Below are 19,612 nucleotides of genomic sequence, written 5' to 3' on the forward strand. Positions count from 1 at the left end.
GAGTGAGCAACACTGGAGGTGGCTCAGAAGCCATGATTGAGGACACTGTGAGACAAATACTAAGCATCCTCTTTCCTACTGCTGATATCTTTGGTTTGCATGGGCTGGGGGTTTCACCAAACATGGTCAGCACCATCCAACAGAGAGTCCTGAAGAAAAACTCAGTAGATCTGAACTTCTGAGTCTCCAAAAGCTGAAGCACCTGCCATGAGTGGATAGATGCCAGTAGTGCAGAGCAGACATTCTGATTCCCCGCTTGCATGATACAGGATGAAGATACCAAGATGATGCTGATGGTGGCGGTTTTTAGGACTACACAGAAATATCTCACAGAAAGGAGGTAGGAGCCATGTGCACTGTCAGTACAAAGAGATGGAGACAAAACAATAAGAGCATGGATCAGATAGGATCAGAGAAGCACATCCCACCAGACAGCTCCAGAGCACTTGGAAAATGGACAAGATCAACTGCCTCTGAAAGGTTGTTCTGCATCACTCACTGAGTCATCACCATACACTCAGAACAGTCAGACATAATACTTCAACCTGACAAGTGACACAAGAAATGACAGACTACAGTCTGACAGTTCACACAAAAAGGAAAGGAAAAAATCCAAACTCCGTAACAGGAACATTATTCAGCATACATAGGATGCTTCTGCAAGTGCATGACTTTGAATTAGGTCCTTCAGAAAGCCACATGGTACAAGCCATAGCCACCACTGGCACACTTATGATCAATCTTCAAGAATCTGAAATTTTTGACCCTCATCTTTATGCACCATAACTATGTCATTCAGGGAATACCCTTCCTGATCCCATGCCAGCTTGCTGCTCTCATCCTGTTGGCATTCTTTAAAGCCCACCTGGATGAAGGTCTTAGTGAAAGGAAAACAAATTTGGGGTGGTAGTATAGTGAAGCCATAGAAAATGGAACAGTCACAGCAACCAAGCTGCAAGTTTCTTTATGCTAAACACCGCTCACATGTTGGCTCATTTTCCTCTGTCTTTTAGCTAAAAGATACCAGTGCAGTGCTACTGGAGCCCCCCATTCCTGTCAGACAGCCTGCAGAAGGTAAGAGCCTACCAGTGGTGACCAGCTGGGTAAGAGAAGAGAAGTGGAAGATTTCAAAAGAGCTCTGGGACAAAGACTCATATCTTTACACAAATCCTACTACATTGCTTCTCCACTGCAAGTCATTGACATTCCTAAAACTATACCTTTGTTCCTTGGCTTTTACACAACTGTTGAAGCAGTTGGAAAACACCTTTTTTTTTTTCTGGATGTTGAACCAATTGCTCTTATACCAAAAACTGCTTACCCATGGCAAGGCATGGTCTGGTTTAGGTCATTGCAAGCCAAGATCCAAACTGACATCTCAGACACTGTAAGCTGCAGTGCTCAGAGCAGACATTACTTAAGGCCTGCAGCACAAAAGACAGATATTGCCTTTACTTCAGGGCAATATCCTCCACTATCACCCTCCTTTCAAATGCCAATGGCAGGCTGAGGGCCAGTCTCCTGCTGTCTTCGGAGTGAATCAACACTCCTTTAGAAGGGGCCAGGCTGCTATCTTAGGACACTACAGCTTCACTTCCCACCTCAGGGCATGAGCTTGCATCCTCTGAGTGACAGGTTCAGCCTCATCTGGGAGGAGTAAAGGTGGAAGCTGAGCCTGCTTAGAGGCATCTGCACCTGGGGTTCTCACCATACAAGAAAGGTCCATCCCTCTGTGTCCTTTCCCGCCCCCAAAAGCAGTCATTTGAAAGGCGGGGAGGGAACAGACACCACTCTAATTGTAGGAGTGAAACCTGGCATCCTCCTGCTCATCTACCTTTGCACTCCATTTCTGTTTCTCTTTGAACCTCTGGTACAGCTTGTCAGGTCGCTGCCCTCCTGAGAGATCAGAAAAAAAAATAAAACAGTGATTACTATTGTACACTGATATGCAAGCTGGAGAAAGAGAGAGAGAAAAGGAGAGAGAGAACAGCCTCCATGTGTCAGACTATGAAAGGGCTTCGACTGAAGCCACCTGAAAAACAAACCCTTAATTTAAATGTTAATGAAAGTGCTGAAGAGACATCAGAGGCTTTCATTTCTCTACAAGGAACAGAATCACCAGGTCTAGAATTTATGGCCCACTTCACCTCCCCTCTCTTCTTCTCTGCTCCATCAGCCACAGAAGTAAGGAAAGGAAAAAAACCCTAATTTTAACATTAACTCCACACTTCCACCCTAGGATGCAATTGCTAAATTATCTGTTGGCAGGACACTGATCAAAGGTGGAAAAACAAAGGCACACTGCACAACCGAGCAAAGGTAAACAGCAGCCAAGGTCTGGTGAAGTTACCTTCTCCCCCTGCAAACTTAAAAAGCAAAGAGAAAACAATCACAAACTGGAAATGGAAACCTCAAACCATAAGGTTGCCAGCCCCCTCAACTAAGTTTCTTCTGTCACATCGATTAAACAGTCATGGATTCTCCTGTGCAAACCATGCAGCACAAGAAAGATGCTTCCTCCAAGCTTTCTGAGACAGACTTTCCCCTCAAGCAAGGGGAAAAATGATAAAAAACTGCAGGGGGAGGAAAAAAAAATTCAATATGCAACACAGCTCAACACAATTAGAAACAGATGTCTGCGTTCCAACTCAGTCAGCTACTGCCTCCCAAAACCTGCTCACCTGCCTGCAACCACTAGTGAGTCAATTCACACAGTCACAGAAAATATATACATTAGCTTATTGGCCAAAAGTGACAAAAAGGGAGGAAGCCATCAATCACGTGAGCTTTAGAGGGCAAAAGAAAGAAACTGAAGTGAAGAAAGGTAAGCTGCAGTTTCTCACTTCATATAAATGTTTGCATATTTGTTCGTTTCTAGAGGAGAGGGAAAACAGACATGCATGTTTATGTGTTCACCCAGAAGAAGACCAAATAGAGTTATTATCACACAATAAAGAAGGTAAAACAAAGTCTTCTTCCTCCTAACATCAAGGGAACAGTCAGGGCAAATGGATAAGACACAGGTGTCATTTTAGCTCCAGAGGGGAGAAACTGATACTCATTTCCTGCTCCTCAGCTTTAGGGTGAAAGAGCACCAAGTCAGTTATGACTATTGCATACACCTAGAAACCCACATCCAGATCGCCCTCTGAGGTCAGTAAAGATGGCAGTTAATGCCACCACTAACTCTGCACGCCCACTCTGGGATCTCACAGCTGAGCAGGTTCTTCCTGCCCTGCTTAAGAAACAGCTGCAGGTCAGAGTCCCCTCTCAATTATTCAAACCGACCAGGCTCTAGGAAGATCCCCAAGGACAGCAGAGCTATTGCTGCCGGCTGTTTTGCTGGCAATGCACAAACCCCAACAAAACTCAGTTACCTCTCCCAAGTCCTAGCAGACTCAGAGAGGTTAACTGCACAAAGCAAGGTCAAAGCAGAGCACACTACGCCCAACAGCTCATCTTGATATGCCGTAGGGGAAACCTGCTGATAAAATCGGAGTAAGAAATGAGAGCAGGGGAACATTATCCAACATTTTAACTTCTACCTACCCATTAGGGCTTCAGTTGCACAGTTAAAACCACTGCAAAATTGCTCTGATTCAAGTGGGTTGTTTTGGTCTAAGTCAACCTGCAAGATCAGATTGTTACACTTTCACAAGAAGTTTCTAGATAACCATTAAAAAGAAGCCCTGAGAATTAATCATTTTGATCGCTCCCAATGGAAGAGAGGCCCATTCAGTAAAGTAACCTTTCTCTTCCTTCCTTTCCCCAATGAGTTTGGGGCACGTTTTTCAATTTGCCTGAAGTTGTCCATAGAAGCAGAGATCTCCTCAGATATTACTTCCTCATAGTAATCCATGGGAGAGGCAATTAGCTTAAAATCAGCATGTTCAAATACAGGAGCTGGGTCTCAACTACAACACTGCATAAACAGAAGAGCCAGCCTGGCTTTTTTAATTTAGCTGTTCATGTAAGTACATATTTTCCTTTAAATTAAACATCCAATGCAGACAGCTAGTCTTCAGTACAAACGTTCCTTCTCTCTGCAGTTAACCTGCACTTCATCAAGGCAATATCCACAAGGAGAGGTCATCTCTTGCAGCAGACTTATGACAGAATCAGAAAAGAAGAGACTGTCTCTTGGGCTTACACACCCAAAGCATGTTTCTGTCACAGTAGGACACTTCATGATTGCCCCAAAGCGTACCAAGGGTTTTCTAGCTCTCTACCTACAGCTGAAACCTGGCATCGTGCTGCTCATCTACAGTCGCACATTGGAAACCATTTGTGTGCCTCTGTCTTCTCTTTGCTTCCTTTAAAATCTGACATGCTTTGAGTACAGCATCTCATGATAAATATTTAAATATTTAAAAATGAAAATAGCAAATGCCAGTGGCCAGGCCTGGCAGGAGAAGTCAGCTCAGATCTGAGTACTTTTTTAAATTCAACACAACAAATCTGGATCCAAGATTAATAATGAACCTAACATGAAGGTGCACTTTTTTCTTTCCCCTCCAGTTTACACTGCACACTGCTCCCATCTCTTCCCTGGCTACTGCCACCTCAGGGAACCACAAAGCATGAAGATTCCACTGCTCTACCAGAAACTCCTGAGTCTGCCTCACTTTGCACATTTGAATTGGTCCACTGCACTTAGGCTTGCCCCGGTCCCTGAGCACACATAAGTCACTGCAGTAAGCACCAGTAAATGAAAGTTTAACATCTGCGTGATGCAGAGTTCAAAAGGCAAATGAACTCGTGGGGGAAGAGGATTATGAGCAGCTAAGAGATGTAGTTTAGGGTACACAGCAGAGTAAGTACAGAATTTTACTAAGCCATGAAAAAGGACAGCTTCAGAGATCAATTAAACCAGTGGCTGAAAGAAGCTGAGGTACCCTCATTTTAAGTATCCTTCTTTAAGAACTCTTTCAGAGTCTCCTCTAGTCACTTATGAGACATGCAATGTGTGACCTGTTATTCAAAGCACACCAACCAGCATAACTTTGCAGACTTGCTGAAAACCCAGAATGAACACAATGCCCTCATTACCCTGCAGAGCACTGTTAGGGATCCCCAAAGCAATGAAGCTCCAACAACACACATAGATGTCAAGACACTTCCATGGCTGAAAAAGTTATGTAAAGGACTAAGCACAGTTTTCCCCAGCACAGTATGAAGAGATGATCCAATATTCTTGGTACCCTTTTAATATCTTTGCCCCTACTCAGTCTCTCTTACAGGAATCATTCTGTTTGCAGATCTAGAAACATCCAGAATAGCACCACTACACTAAGAACAAGGAAGCCTCCTCCTCCAGCTCTGCACACCTACAGCATGATCTCTGTAGTGACACAAGGAAACTATGGACAAATCAAAACAGAATACCTAAGGGAAAATGCCTGAAATCAGAGGAGCTGTGCTCTAAGAGAACAAGTCTCTAACATTTAGCCTGAGTGTACAGGCACTGTTCTCTAGAGTAGCAGCCCAGCAGTGCAGGACTACAGCAGGCACAGCAAAAACCCAGTGGTGGGTCAGAAGCATATGGGATACTTTGTAAGAAGCTTCACACAGAGGAAGATATCACTGAAAAGATGAAAAGTTTCAGACCATTAACAACTGAAGTTCAGTAAGAATACCACCCTGACTACTCTAGAGAGTCTAAGTCCTGGCAAACTTCCAGGTCAGGAAACTACAGCTTCTGCAAGGGAATTTTGAATGGCTAGAGATGGAGGAGCCTTCCTTGCTCCCACCCCACTGCACAGAACTGCTTTGAGCTCTGTGTGTCCATAGTAGAGACAGCTGCCATTTCTTAGCAGCAATGGGCCAAAATACTTAGGTGGTTGGAGCCTGATTCTCCAGCAGTTATACAGCAGTAGAATTACTTGTCCTTATGGAGGAGATCTCAGTTTACATCAGCACAATTGAGAAGGGAAAATCAGAAGGTCATGTTAAATGTTCAGGAGGAAGTGGAGGTTATAGGCCATGTTCAGCCTCACTGGGGAACAAATGTATCCAAGCTCTGGCTAGAAGGACGGGGACTGCAAGGGAGGAAAAGCTTTAGACATAAGTGCATAAGGAGTGCATATGGGTGAAATGTGGGCTCTTGCAAATAAAACAGAAACCACAGAGCTCCCCAAAGCAGACTTTCCTAGAAACCAGATATTATCTTTTTGATACTCACGCTCATTAGACAGCAAGTAATAAAACCTATTAGTGAAAAATTCATCTCCCCTGCCCCTTGCCCTGGCCAACCCCCACCACATGCCCTCCTGCTCTGATCCTCTCCCTCTTCTAGGATGGCTGCGATTTGTTCTGAGAAGCGACAGGTTTATAGGTTAGCCGACACCTTCTCTCTGTGGAATTTTAATTAACTTCTCCCATCGTCAATATGTTAAGGAGCAGGGTTCCCATTATACGAGGTCAGCAGCGTGTTTCAGGCCCTGCTATATCAGCCGTCAAATTGAAGAATTAATGACGTGGCTAATTGGCTCTAATTCTCCACACCCCCCTCCCTAAAATATGGAGGGGTAAGGGGAGGGTGCAGTAGGCTGGGCTAGTGGGAGAGGCTGGTACAGTCCACGGTCTCATAAAAAATGAGAGTGCACAATTTAAGCCCACTTGTTCATGGGTTAGCTGTTCCACCATCTCCAATTTATCACCCTGCAGGGAGGAAAGGGGGGGTGGGGAGACTGAGGGTAAATATTGTGACAGAGAGTGTGCACAAGCACGCACACCACGGAGAGGAACACCGTCCTGACAAGAGGCCACGGCAGTAGGTCATCACTTAGGAGTAGGAAGCAGAATGCCACTGGCCTCTAACTAGCCACAGTGCCTGAGCCTGTCAGCCAGAAAAGGGAACCCTGCAGCACAGAAGACAGCAAAGGGCTTCTCTCTCACATCTTGCAGCAGCATTAATGCATGTGGCACCTCTTCAAAAACACTAATTGTCTCAAACACTCAGAGCAAAGGAACAAGGCAACAGCAAAATCACAGCAAGCCTGGAGTGCCATTTCTCTGACAAAGCCATTAGTTCTGTACCACTGAGTTTCTGCTGCCTGCAAAACAAGCTTGGAAATCTAACAAGGACAGCAGTTGTGGACAGTATTTTGGTTTTGCACAAGCCTAAAATTCAGCAGTTGTGGACATCACATGAGCAGCAATAGCAGCTCTTCTTCCCCTCTTCTCTGAGGTATGCTGAGGAAGAACCTCTCCTGCATGCAGGCCAGTTTAACAGGGAACCAAAGAGACAGATCACTGCTGGTTGGTGCAAGATTTTAACAGTGAGAGTTTCTCAGATTTTCACTTCCTCAATAACAGGAGCACTTCAAAGAACACCTTGGAATACACTGGTGTATGTATTGCCCTTGCCTCCAACACTGAAGCTGTACTTGTAGCATTCTGTGCACTAGAAGCACAGAGCTACAGGCAACATAGGCTGGAAAACCACATCCCTGAACTCTACTTCATCTTTGCCAGTTCAACATGTTCAAAAAAACCTGAGTTCTAACCACTGCACGCAGCTCTCAAGCAGGGACCTTTTTGCTCAGTATCTCTTCTGCCAGAGAATACAAGTTGGCATCTTTTCAGCACAGAAAACCTCAAGAGGATCCAGCTCACTGTTTCTAATTAGCAAGTCAGCGTTCCTTCCTCAAGAAATAATGAACAGATCCCACCTGTGGCACTAAGAGGAACCCAGGGCCACCTTCATTGCCTCTTTACAAGGGGATTATTCTGCTGGTATAGGAAATAAGGACCACATGCTCTCCCCTGAGCTCCTGCTGCAGGCACAAGCACCTGATCAGCCTCCACACAAATCAAGTTCCTGAACCATCACATTGGTGCCTCACAAAGATTTGTGGACACACAGCCTATGCAACTCCTTCACTTCTCTCTGATGAAAATTGGAAATAAAGAGATGTGTTACCTTAATAATGGGCTGATAGCAATGGACCACACTCGATCCTCTGTGTGCACTGTATGTAGACACTGACCAACTCTGCCCGCGGTCAGGGACCAAACCTAAAAGAGAGATGCATGTTATGCCACATCACCCAAAACTGCAGAAGGTAGGATGCATCCTGCCAATGTTGTACTGGAAGAGCTGCCCAAACTGTCATGCTTATCCTCCCACAGACCCTCTCCCTCAATTCCAATTACTTATTTTGGGAAGCAGAGCCTTCAATTGCTGGCAGAATCAAGCACTTGAAGTCAGCTTATAAGTATGACCTTCTACCCATTGGTAACAGAGAGCACCCCTATCACCACTTGCTCTCGAAGGGCAGCACTCAACACAAACTAATTCCTCATCTTCTGTAGTTAAATAAATGACAACTAGGATTTGTTCAAATCTGTTCTCTTGAACAGTGTGGGAAGACTTATTAATGGAAATTTTTCAGGGATGCTACTATTAACTGTAAAGTTAATCATTCACCAGTCTGTAAAATAATCTTCTTTTATAAGACCCCCCCCTTTAGACTAAATTTTTCAAGTGTACCCCAAGCTGCTTTCAAACTGGCTGCCCTTGCTCACTGACAGTATGAGAGAATTCCTTCCCTCCCCCAACAGTGCAAACACACACATCTCCTTCCATCAGTTCACCCCTTTGTTTCTGGGTCCTAATAAAGGCCCCAAAATTCTTGCTGGGGCCTCTGCTAGTGGCCCTCATTTTCTCCACCTTGCCATCATTCTTGGCCCACAGGACTCAAGCCCCCCAGTTGTCTGTAACCAACCCCCAGTGTTTTGCTTCAGGACTTCAAAGCACAGAGTGCCCTATTTGTTTGTTTGTTGATAATGCCCAGGATTGCAGGCTATTCTTGTCAGCGGGGAATTTAGCACCTAGTGTCAGCAAAAGCAGCAGAAAAGCTTAACTCCTTTAAGGCACCCCTATCTCCTACAGGTTAAAAATATTGCTCAGAGCACACTATCTGCTGCCTATCACACAGGAATGTACATTAACAGCTCTTCAGGGCTTAGTCCTAATCAACACTCAGCAGAGCCCTCAATAGCTTAGACACTTAGAGCCCCTTTAAAAGGTTGGTAGGGATTCCCTTCCACCCTCCAAGAGTCTCATTCACGCAAACAAGACAGCCTACAAAAGGATGATAAAAAATAAGAGGAGAACATCCCCAGAGTATATGCTGCAGGGAGCACTGTGTGGGCAAGATCTCACACTAGCTCTAACAAAAACAGCTTGAAATTCCCCTCTGGGCTTCAGGAATTTGTTCTCAAGGTCGAGGATGTCTGTCCTCCAGCTGTCAGAGAAGCAGCAAGAGGCACTCTCCCAGAAAAGAGGATCCACAGACCAGAGAGGAGCAGCACTGCTGAAGTGTGAGACAAAGCAGCATCAAGGTCTTGCTCCCAGGAGGCAAACAGCAATCCCAAAATTGCCTCTTGCATTGGAACATTGCTTGCTTTACTTGGAAGTGATTTTACTCAGGAGTACATCTGTACAGAGGGACCAACAAAAATAAATGGGGCCATGCTGCTTCACACACTTCCTACAAAACCTTGAAAGAGACATTTAAGCCTTTCCTTGCTTCAGCTTCCCCTCTTATAAAACAGCAATTAGCTGGTTTTCCTCTTATTTCATGAATGCTCTATGATATAAACCAGGGACCAAAAGTGTCTATCAGCCTACCCAGAGCAAAAACCAACATATTCAACACACAGCAACCACTTCCAACCATGAAACAAGTGGTTGTGAAGATACTACAGGTACTGCATCATGCTAGCAGGATAAGGGTGAAACGTGTGTAGAGCTTCCTAAAGTGATCAAACAGAGCTGATTACAGCTCAGATGAACAACTCTCCAGGTCCATACACGAACAAAGCATTGCCAACCAGATCCAGATGGACAAAAATCAACAAGGTCCTGCCCCAAAAAGAAATAGCCAAAAATTACGTGACAGGACCCAGTGATGCCAGCTGGAAGAGAAAAATGGGAGCAAACAATTCTCATAGTCTGACTTCATTCCTGGCTTTTTCCATTCCATTCCATTCTTCATTCTTTTTTTTTTTCTCCAAGAACCATTGGAGAAAAAAAAAAAAAAAAAAAAAAAAAACAAAACAAGAAAACTCCCACACAGATAACTAAACCAAAAAATTAGTAAATAACCATAGATTTGGAAAAAGACCATCCTATCCTTTACAGAGATTGAATATATAACAGAGAGTATGTTAAACTATTGCAATGTTGAACAAGGATGGGTTTGAAATCCATACAGCAAATTTCACATTAAGTGGCAAGCATCTCCACTACAGTGTAGATGGATGTACAGGGAAAGAAGCAAAACATCAGCTGCTACCTTCTGCAATTCCAAGTTTAAGCCAGCAGCTAATGCTGTAAATTACTGCCAAATCTCTTTCTAACAAGCCTGGCAGAGCAAGCATCTTTTCAGAGACATGAGCCAAGACAGTCAGCATTCCTCCTGCAAGGAGTACAGGGCTCACAACAGTTCTGCTGACACTTAAATATTCATGGCACAAGACCTCTGAAGTCACCTCTACAGCAGCACCTGCTGAAACTCTCCCTGCTCACCTTCGCCGTTCGGTCCCGGGAGCCGCTGACGATGAGGCCGCCTTGGAAGTCCACACAGTTCACCTCCTGCTCGTGTGCAGAGAACTTGACACTGTAGGAGCCATGGAGCTTGTGAAGGACAATACTTCCATCCCTGAAAAGCAAACCCACAGGCAGGGAGTTTGTACCTCTTGGACATGCACCTTCCACTAATGCTTTGGAGTGCTACAAAGAGACCAGGACTGGTCTCTGATGGACTGAAATTCATGCAGCATTATTAACCCTCCACTCTTCACACATCACCTGTTCTCTTGCAATTCCACATCTGGCCAGTTAAAGCCTGATCTGACGCACATGAAAATTTTCCTGGCTATCTTTCCACCCTTCACTTTGTGTTGAGCTGCAGAAACTATAGCAAAGCAGCCATTCCTCCTCCTACTGCTTGGAGCTTGCCAGAATCCTGTCTGTATGCTGAGTGGCTGGAGTAAGGGAATAAATGAGAGGACATTCTCACCCATGTCCAAGCCTCAACTTTTCATTCATTTCAGAGCAGCCATGCAGGGTGCTGTGCTTTGAATTAACAACCCAGACATTTAGACCTTTTCCAACCAACACAGTTACTGGAATTTTAAATGCAAGCCTTCATTTTCACCTGAATTTTGGTCTATAGTTCACAGTGGAAAGCCCCACAGCACCCAGGACAGACAGCCACGCTTGTCTCTCCCAATTCTGTGCTTAACTGTTGTGTATATTTTTAAAGTTTTAGCCATTAATGAAAGTCCTGTCACTTGCTGTAAGTGTAAAAGTCCAGTCAAATGCAAAATGAACTGGAGAAGTGTGTGTGTGCTGGAAGGCCTGGCAGTTTCTCCCCTCTCCACAATTATATCAGTGGGTCTACTAAACACACACTTGTCTCTAGAAAACTTCCTGCACTACTGCAGTCCCAGCTAACCAGCAGTACTGATTATTATAACAGTCCAGCTACCCTGGCTCTAACAGGGAAAGAAATGAAATATGCACAGCAGTCAGGTTTGCCTGATCAGTCATTCCCGATTCAACAATCCTGTGGACATCCACACAAGTTTACCGAGCAAAGGACACCTTTTAAGGTCAACAGTATGAGACTCAGCTCCTTCACTGCTGCAGGAGAAGCTTTTTCAAGCCAGAACCAAAATTATAAGAAAGGAAGCAGCAGCAGCTGACCACAGCCAAGCATAAGGATGCTGTGTAGCAAAACTGGCTCCTCTGCTTTGGGCTGGAGTTACACAGAATCTTCCCAACTTCAGCAACAAAACTCTCGGGCTCCTTCATCACCCAACTTACCCCCCTCCACTGACAATGTGGGAGTTGACAAGAACAAAGCGACACACGTCCTCCTGGTGGCCAGAGAAGATGGCTTGAGGGTGACGCTGCAAACCTGTCCCCTCTGCACAGAGCTGGTAGGCCTGGATGTTCTCCGCTTGAGACAGGTAGAGATATTCGCCATCCAGCTCCATCCAGGGCATCAAACTGCAAACAGACAGCAGGTTGGGAGCATGCAGGAGCAGGGAGAAGAAAACAAAACAAAACAACCTCACACAGAAAAAGAAAAAAAAATTCCATATGCAAACATATCAACAAAAACAAACGTCTGCTCAAGAAAAGTCAAGTTGGAGTAGCAGGTGACATGCAAAAGCAGGGCTTAATATAGCAGCACAGCTACAAGTGAAGCTTCTCCAGCAACATAAAAGGCAGATTACATTGCTGGCATTTTTCTAACCCAGAGCTGAGGAAAAGGAAGCACAGAATCTCCGAAAGAGAAGATGGCCAAAAGTCTAGTGAACATAGATAGGAAATACTTAAGGGCCCCCGAACCTGCACATGAGCTCTGTACTTTTTAAGCAACTAGACTGGTGCTGGTGAGCTATGCTGAGCATTTCTAAGACGTGAGGCTGTTGGTGCAAACAGCCACTCTTGATCCTGAACACTATTTGCTGGTGCCCAGCAGAGAACACAAAGCTGCCACTGTTCCTCACACCTCTAAGCAGGGGTGCATGTCATGAGAATACCACAGATCTTCCTACAGACAGAAAGTCACCTGCCTCCTGCACTCTGAGGCTACCCAAGAACTTTAGGCTCATCATACAGAGGATGTATTGTTCTACATTCACACTTCTTCCCCTGCTGAGCCATAAGCTGTAGAGCAAGCTCTTGGTTTCTCTTGCCCATCTTTTAGAAAACCCCATACGCCCTTTGTGCCCACCGCTTTATGTGGGACAGTGGCAGGTTTGTATGGAATGGACAAGGTCCAAGCCATGAGCAGTGGAGCCAAAAAAACTATTCCAAAGTATTCTGAAGATTGATGTTACATATGGAAAATATGCTTTACTTTCTGGGAGATGAGGAAGAAGACAAGACACTCATGCAATATCTGAATCAAGTCTGACATCTCAAGAAGTTTATTTATTCTTGAAACAAAACCAAAATATAGAAGAAAATAGGCTACAATACACACTTAGGCAGTGAGAGCTTTTCTCTAGATTTTGCTTTTGTGTAGCCAACAGAGAATCAGCAAATAAAATTTCTGGATATAGTGAGGCAGATACAAAGACATGGTACTCATGTCCTATGGGGCATGGACATGTGAAATTGTCTCTGCTCTGCAGTCATTGCCAAGCGCACCAATGCCCACAGAAACACCAAGCAAATCCAGAGCCCTTCTACAGAGCAGCCTTTCAGTTCTCAAACTATTCAGGAACAAATGGCTTTGAGAGCAGTGGGACTTCTCATAAAAACCTGTCTCCCTCTTTTTTTTAGATCATTTATCCTCAGAGGTCATGGTTTTCTGTGTCATCAGAGTCATTACACACAGCCGTACCTTGTAGCATCACAACGAACAACTAGATACAAGCAAGAGGACAAGATTGCTCATTAGACAGAAGGTTCCAGCTTGCCTGTATTCATCTCCAGTAACAGGCCTTTAATCACATGGACAAAGCAGTTGAGTTTATAATATTCATCTGGGACTTGATCATATACATGGAAAAAGTAAAAAGCATCTTTAGAGCAGGAGCTCTGGGTTCAGGCAGGCTTTGATTTCCCCTTCCTTCCTTCACTCCTACGCAGTCCTCTAAAAGCAAGTGAATATCCAGCTTACCTAGACTACAGCCAGTTTCTGCAGCTCTCCTTTTGCAGAAGTTTAGCTTTTTACCTTTTTCTATGGCTTTTTCATAAGGAGAAGTAAAAAATCTGAAGCAGAATAAATGAAAATTAGGAGATGTCATTTGGATGGTGGCCTCATTAAATCAGTCCTCGCCTTTTCACTTGGGAAGCTGGTTTAGTAATGATCTCTAATATCCACAGAGCCTGTCTTCACAGATGGTTGCAAGCACTTCAAAGGCAGGTATACAACCTGCACCAAAACCCACTCTGCTCATTACAGCTGTTCCCAGGACTCTAGGCAAGAAGTGGCACTTCAATCTACACAGCACAAAAAGGCATGAAAGCTCAGTAGAAGGTCCCTGTTCTTCAGCAGCTAACAAACCACAGTCTTTCTCATTTTTCCTTCAGTGTGATGATGTGAAGGCTGAAAACTTCGATGTGCAGCTCAGACAAGAGACCTATCTTATGCTTTGCTTTTAAAGCCAAGTACACCTTTGCAAACAAGAATTTAACAACAAGCTTCTATCATTAATGTCAAATATACATTTTTTTTTAAGTGAAGGAGAGAAGCATGAGAATGAAGGAGCAAAAGGCAGATGAATGGCAATTAGCATTTTAGATTTGTACATCCAAATCAGGATCTGGGATAAACCACAGGAGACAAACAAAGCATTTTGAGGGAAGTGAAGCTCAGATGTGGACCTAAGTCCACATCTGGGATCAAGGTGGGCTCATTGTGAGAGCAGGACAAAAGATTGCTCATGGTACACAGTAGACATGAATGCAACAGTTTGTAGTAAAGGTTGCTAAATGTGACTAAAATGTGACTAAAATGTACAGATCAGAACAAAGACAAATTCAAATTGCTAAGAAAAACTCTGGACACTCAAGCATGAATCCCTAGGGCAAGACAGCAACTCAGGTTACCCCACACCCAGCTAGCCAGGAACACCCAAAATAAGCCAGCAACAATCACTTGTAAGACCCCATGGAGCACAAAGAGCAGGAAACATTTCAGGGCACAGGCACAAACCCAAAGCCCCACAGCAGCTGTCACATAACAAAGAGAAGAGGAAGGAGTCACTTGCTTGCATTTCCATTTCAGGACTGTCTCCCTCCGGCAGCGTCCGTGCCTCCAGTTCTGAGATACCTTCACCCTTTCCTTCACTGGAATGCCAGGAGCTCTGCAGATAGAGGAGGAGAGACAAGATTAGCAACCAGGACTGATGCCTTCTGGATAACAAATGCATTCAAGATGGCCACAGGTAAGCTCTCACCCTGGTTCCACAATGGTGAACTGACATTCACTGATGGTGCAGTGCCACGCTACAGTGAGGACATTTGTGAGAGCTGACAAGAAAGGAACACTGACAACAGTGAGGCATTACCAGCAAAGAAAGCCACCTCTGATGATCACAAACCTGAAATATGATCAAGACTTGACCAAGTATACTGAATGCAGCACAGGTTCAGACAAAATGTAATCCAAACGAGATGGCACAAAGAAATCTCCAGAAGAACCAGAGATATAGGATATCACCCTTTTAATAGAGATTGACAAGAGCCATTTAAGACAAGGACAACACCACACAAGAACAGATGGAGGAAACACTAGTCAGAAGAACACTGAAACGAGAAGCCAAAGAGTGTCTATCCAGAAGGACTAGTAAAGAAACTGTTCCAGAGTTTCACCTGTCTGACAATCCCATCACCAGATACAATAATCAGAAATAAAGATGTGTCCAAGCAAAAGACAAAATACATTCATATGTATCAACAATCCAATGTACACACACCTTAAGAAAAACTATCCTTTGCAGCAGCTCACCAAAGGATAGAGAATTCCAGCATATCACTGGAAAATTCTCTCCTTACAGTCAGACAAAGCTACTAAAAGAGAAACTATTGCTGGGCTACAAATCAAAGTTATTGGAATGAGCTGAGACAAACCAAGATCAATACTCTTCAAGATGTGACAAAAAGTAGGTATCACAGAGACCTGGGACCAAGGTCTCCTTAGAGTCTGCATGAATATACCCAGCTCAAGCAGCTGTTCAACACCTGTTTTGTTTTCATGATCCAGAGATGATTAAAGACATGGGGAATGGCAACTTTAGCTCCCATCTTTCTCATATCATAAATTGAATTATTCAAAACCCTTACTGGAGCTGCTTAGATAGAAAAGATCAGAACACTACAAACAAGAAGAAACTCTAAAAATTGTCCTTTGTAACTAGGGGTTACACTTACTAGGCTACAAGAGTTTATCCCGCATTCATGCGTTTCTCAACAGCCAGCACAGTGAGATTCATAGGGAGAAGGGAAGATCCTTGAGAGATGGGAACTGGTGCCTCATCAGAATCAGTTTCTTCCTCCCATCCCTACAGCCCCTCAAATCCACTTCCCAAAAGTAGCATTTTTGGGTACTCTGTCATTTTTAAAACAAAGATTAGCTCCCTGTAAATAAACATCTCCTGCGTTAATGGGTGTAGGAATCTCTAACCTGGCCCTGGGGTCTGGCCAGATTCTTATTTTCCCAGCCTTCCTTCCATAGCCTCAGGCTCCTTTTTTTCTGCTCACCCTTCCCTCCTCTTTTCTGTGCTTTCCGGCACTTAGTCACCATTATAATTTGACTGCATTCCTGGGCATGTGACCCATTTTAAACAAAAACAGAAACCACACACAGAAAAGCTTTTCATCCTCTAGAAAGCTTTGCAACTTTACGTTTATGATCAGTAGAGCCACACCAATTAAAACTGAATTTAGAAAGCTACAGGCTCTTTATTTTTCATAGCCATTTAAAAACAAACAAACAAAACCAAAATAGAGTTAGACTAGGCTGCAAGAAGAGGAATTCCTCATTTAAAGGGAGCACTTGCAAGAGCTCATGAGGCCAGATAGTGTCTGAGATGAGGAATGCACAGTACCAAAAAGTCAGGTCAGACCCACTCTCATCATTGCTTATTACTCTCCCAGACAGAGTCCAGGCTCTCCGCCTACATGCAATTCCATTCCTTACTCCAAAACACTTACTCCCTACACTCAACCCTCAGTTAAGTTCTCCCCACATACACATTTCAAGTCACCAGCATGCACAGTGATGGAAAACACACTCGTGCCACATCCCCCTCCCAACACATGCTGGCCCAACCAGACATTCTGAGCTCAATGCATAAACCCTACTAAGACTAGATGTAATTTCCAAGGCTCTGAAAAAGGTGACTCCAAGGTCAAAAAAGCAGCTTCCATCTTGGCTGCTTCCTCCTCCAAAGGGACCTGCTGGTCTCTTTTCTAGCAGGCCTTGACCCTCCTACTGCTGAATATGGAAGCTCTGAAGAGTCACGTGTTGGCTCAGCCCAGAGCCCCAGTTCACTATTGCAGTTACTTTTGAAACAGACACCTCATTCTTTCCCATATATCAACAGTTCCTGTGTGGAGGGGATGAGGGTTGGGTGGGGAGACTATATGGGGGAGGTCTGATGGGATTTGGGAGGGGGTGGTCATGGTGGTGTTTTGGTTTTTTTGTTTTATTCTTAATAGATATATATTCATCCAGCCTTCCTCCTCCATATAGCAACTCTGGATCCAGCTAATTTAAACATGTCTTAAAAGTATCTTGCTTTTATATCCCAGACATTTTATTTATTCAAAATAGATGCAAGAAAAGGGACAGATGACACAGAGAAACGATGATGTATAAATTGGACTGATATATCCCTCCCCTTTGTGAATTATGGGGCAGCAAATGCTGAAGGGCAGTGTTGGTCAGAGACATTCAATCCCTCACACCAGAAGTTAAATCAAGCCCAGCTATGGAATCAACTGCTGAGATACAATTCGATCACTTGATTTGCTTTCTCAACAGCATCCCTCCAGAGCAATTCCCAGAATGCATCAAAAAGTGATGAGTATCACTGCAATGCCTGAGAACAATTCTCAAATCTTAGAAAGTTAAAAATGTCATCACCATATAAACTTAACAATTTGATAAAAAATTCCTTTTCTCCCCTACAAGAGTCTATTTTGTTTCAATCATGATCAACACACTTTCTACACTTGCAAACTTCTAACAATTTTTCTACGATGACCAAGGCAATCAAAAGACATCACACACCGGCACCGAGTGGTTGACTTAACTAGGTACCTCTTACTTCAGCAACTGTGTTGAACATCCAAAGATTCAGGACACTAAACCTCCATATGAAGCCAAATGCTGCATAAAATGCTATGGAGGGAACACCATCCACTGGCCAATGAATACCGTGATCTTTCTTAGTATACAATTCTGAAAAATACTAAGGCACAGGCTTAAAATTCAGGACATGCTTAACTACTCTGTGAAATCAAGACCTTGGCTTTTGTGTTCCCAGAGAAGGCACCCAACAGTGAACTTCAAGACTGCTGAAGGCTGACTCACTGAGGAAGGACTGCTATTTTTAGTAGGACCTACACAGAAAGCAACTGAGGTACAGTCCAGCATCCTAGAAGGACTTTATCAATATTTGATAAAGTTACATTACTCAGGACATACAAGGCTGTCTTTGTTATTATTTAATTACCACCAAAAAGCACTATCAGGATCCCAAATCATAGTGCAATACATGACCTGAGCCAATGCATGTTTCCAATTGCATGCACTCCTGATGGAGGCTCCCTTTTCAAAGACTTGGTTATACTAAGAAAGAGAAGGTGAACACTTCTTACAGCCTGAGAGGGAGCTCCAGGACAAAAATCATCCCAAGCAACCCATTATAAAGGATTTTTCATTTCCCCCTTCCTACTTCTCCCCACTCTACAAAAAAAAGCTAAAAGTATTTTGCTCAAATTATGAATTTCCTCTCTTTCTTGGCAGAGTTACCAAAAGAAATGTAATATTCCTTCTGGAGCCCACTTCCCAGCTGCTGAAGTAAGAGACTGGAACTGTCCCCACACAGCACCACTGACCCAGGTGACCTCAGGTACCAAGGCAGTTGCTGGCCTGGGCCCCAAAAGAAAGCAGTGAAGGAATCACCTCCGAAAACTTCTCCTCCAAAATATCTTCCCTTCAATGATCCCCTCCCCATCCAAAGTTCTTTTCCACCAGAAATGGTATTTCTGCAACAGCAAGAGCTTCTGTGCTGCGCTGCATCCCAGGGAGATTTCTGCTGGCTGTCTACAATTTCAGCATGTGCCAAAACAGTGGTGCCTGCAACAACATAGGCCATGTTACAGAAGATAACACCAACATGTCATGCTGTGTATTTTCCCAGCTGCATGGGGCACCCTAACCCACCAAAGTCCTTCATGTTTTGCTACATCTTAAGTACTGAAGAGCTCATCTGGAAATGCAAGTCTGCAGAGACCTGCTGGGACTGAATTTCTTGTGTGGACAAAATCTGCTGTCTGCATAAAAGCTGTCACCAGCCTGCCTGAGGCCTGACTGGAAGGGTCATAGAGAGAACAAACAGGTCACAGTGGCTAAGCCCCACTATCAACCTTGGCCCTGTGGCAAGGCTGGCTAACACAATCACCAACTGCACTTATTTGTGTAGTCAGGACACACCTGTTGAGTGGCAGGGTCTTGGTGCAGCTACAAGTCACAGGCCACCAACAGCCAGCCGAGAGGGAAAAGCTATTTATGTCAGGAGCCCCTGTTACTGTCCTCAACAAGTCGGCTGGCTTTCTAAATGTCTCTTCCAGGACAAAAATTCCAACTGAATTCTTTTAGCACATGACCCTTACTTAGCTTACTGCCACGTTCAGCCTGTCCCCTGTGCTCCCCTCTCCCTACGGGACCTGGGTTCGAATAACTCCGAGATGGAAAAGAGCTCTGCTGACTGTTCCTCACTGTTCCTTGCTTCCTCTGCTGTGTCTGTGCCATCTCAGATGTTACCAGGCTGCCAACTGCTCCACCAAGCAGCTCTTGTGAAAAAGTCACCTCATGAAGAAGGCAGAGGCTGTCATAATACCCAGAGG

The 19,612-nt window shown here is 44.2% G+C and overlaps 1 protein-coding gene across 2 annotated transcripts in view; it reads right to left on the reverse strand.

Annotated features, from left to right (window-relative positions):
- Positions 1-19,612, reverse strand: part of FBXW4 (F-box and WD repeat domain containing 4) — a 59,517-nt gene that overhangs the window by 33,483 nt on the left and 6,422 nt on the right. For both annotated transcript variants that reach the window (XM_063163345.1, XM_063163344.1), the window contains exons 2-5: positions 14,746-14,841; positions 11,840-12,025; positions 10,538-10,670; positions 7,925-8,019 (exon numbers count right to left, since the gene is read on the reverse strand). In XM_063163345.1, coding sequence (XP_063019415.1) covers positions 7,925-8,019; positions 10,538-10,670; positions 11,840-12,025; positions 14,746-14,841 — 510 coding nt within the window. The remainder of the gene's footprint in view (positions 1-7,924; positions 8,020-10,537; positions 10,671-11,839; positions 12,026-14,745; positions 14,842-19,612) is intronic.

Source organism: Melospiza melodia, chromosome 9, assembly GCF_035770615.1.
Source record: "Melospiza melodia melodia isolate bMelMel2 chromosome 9, bMelMel2.pri, whole genome shotgun sequence".
Taxonomy (NCBI): Eukaryota; Metazoa; Chordata; class Aves; order Passeriformes; family Passerellidae; genus Melospiza; species Melospiza melodia.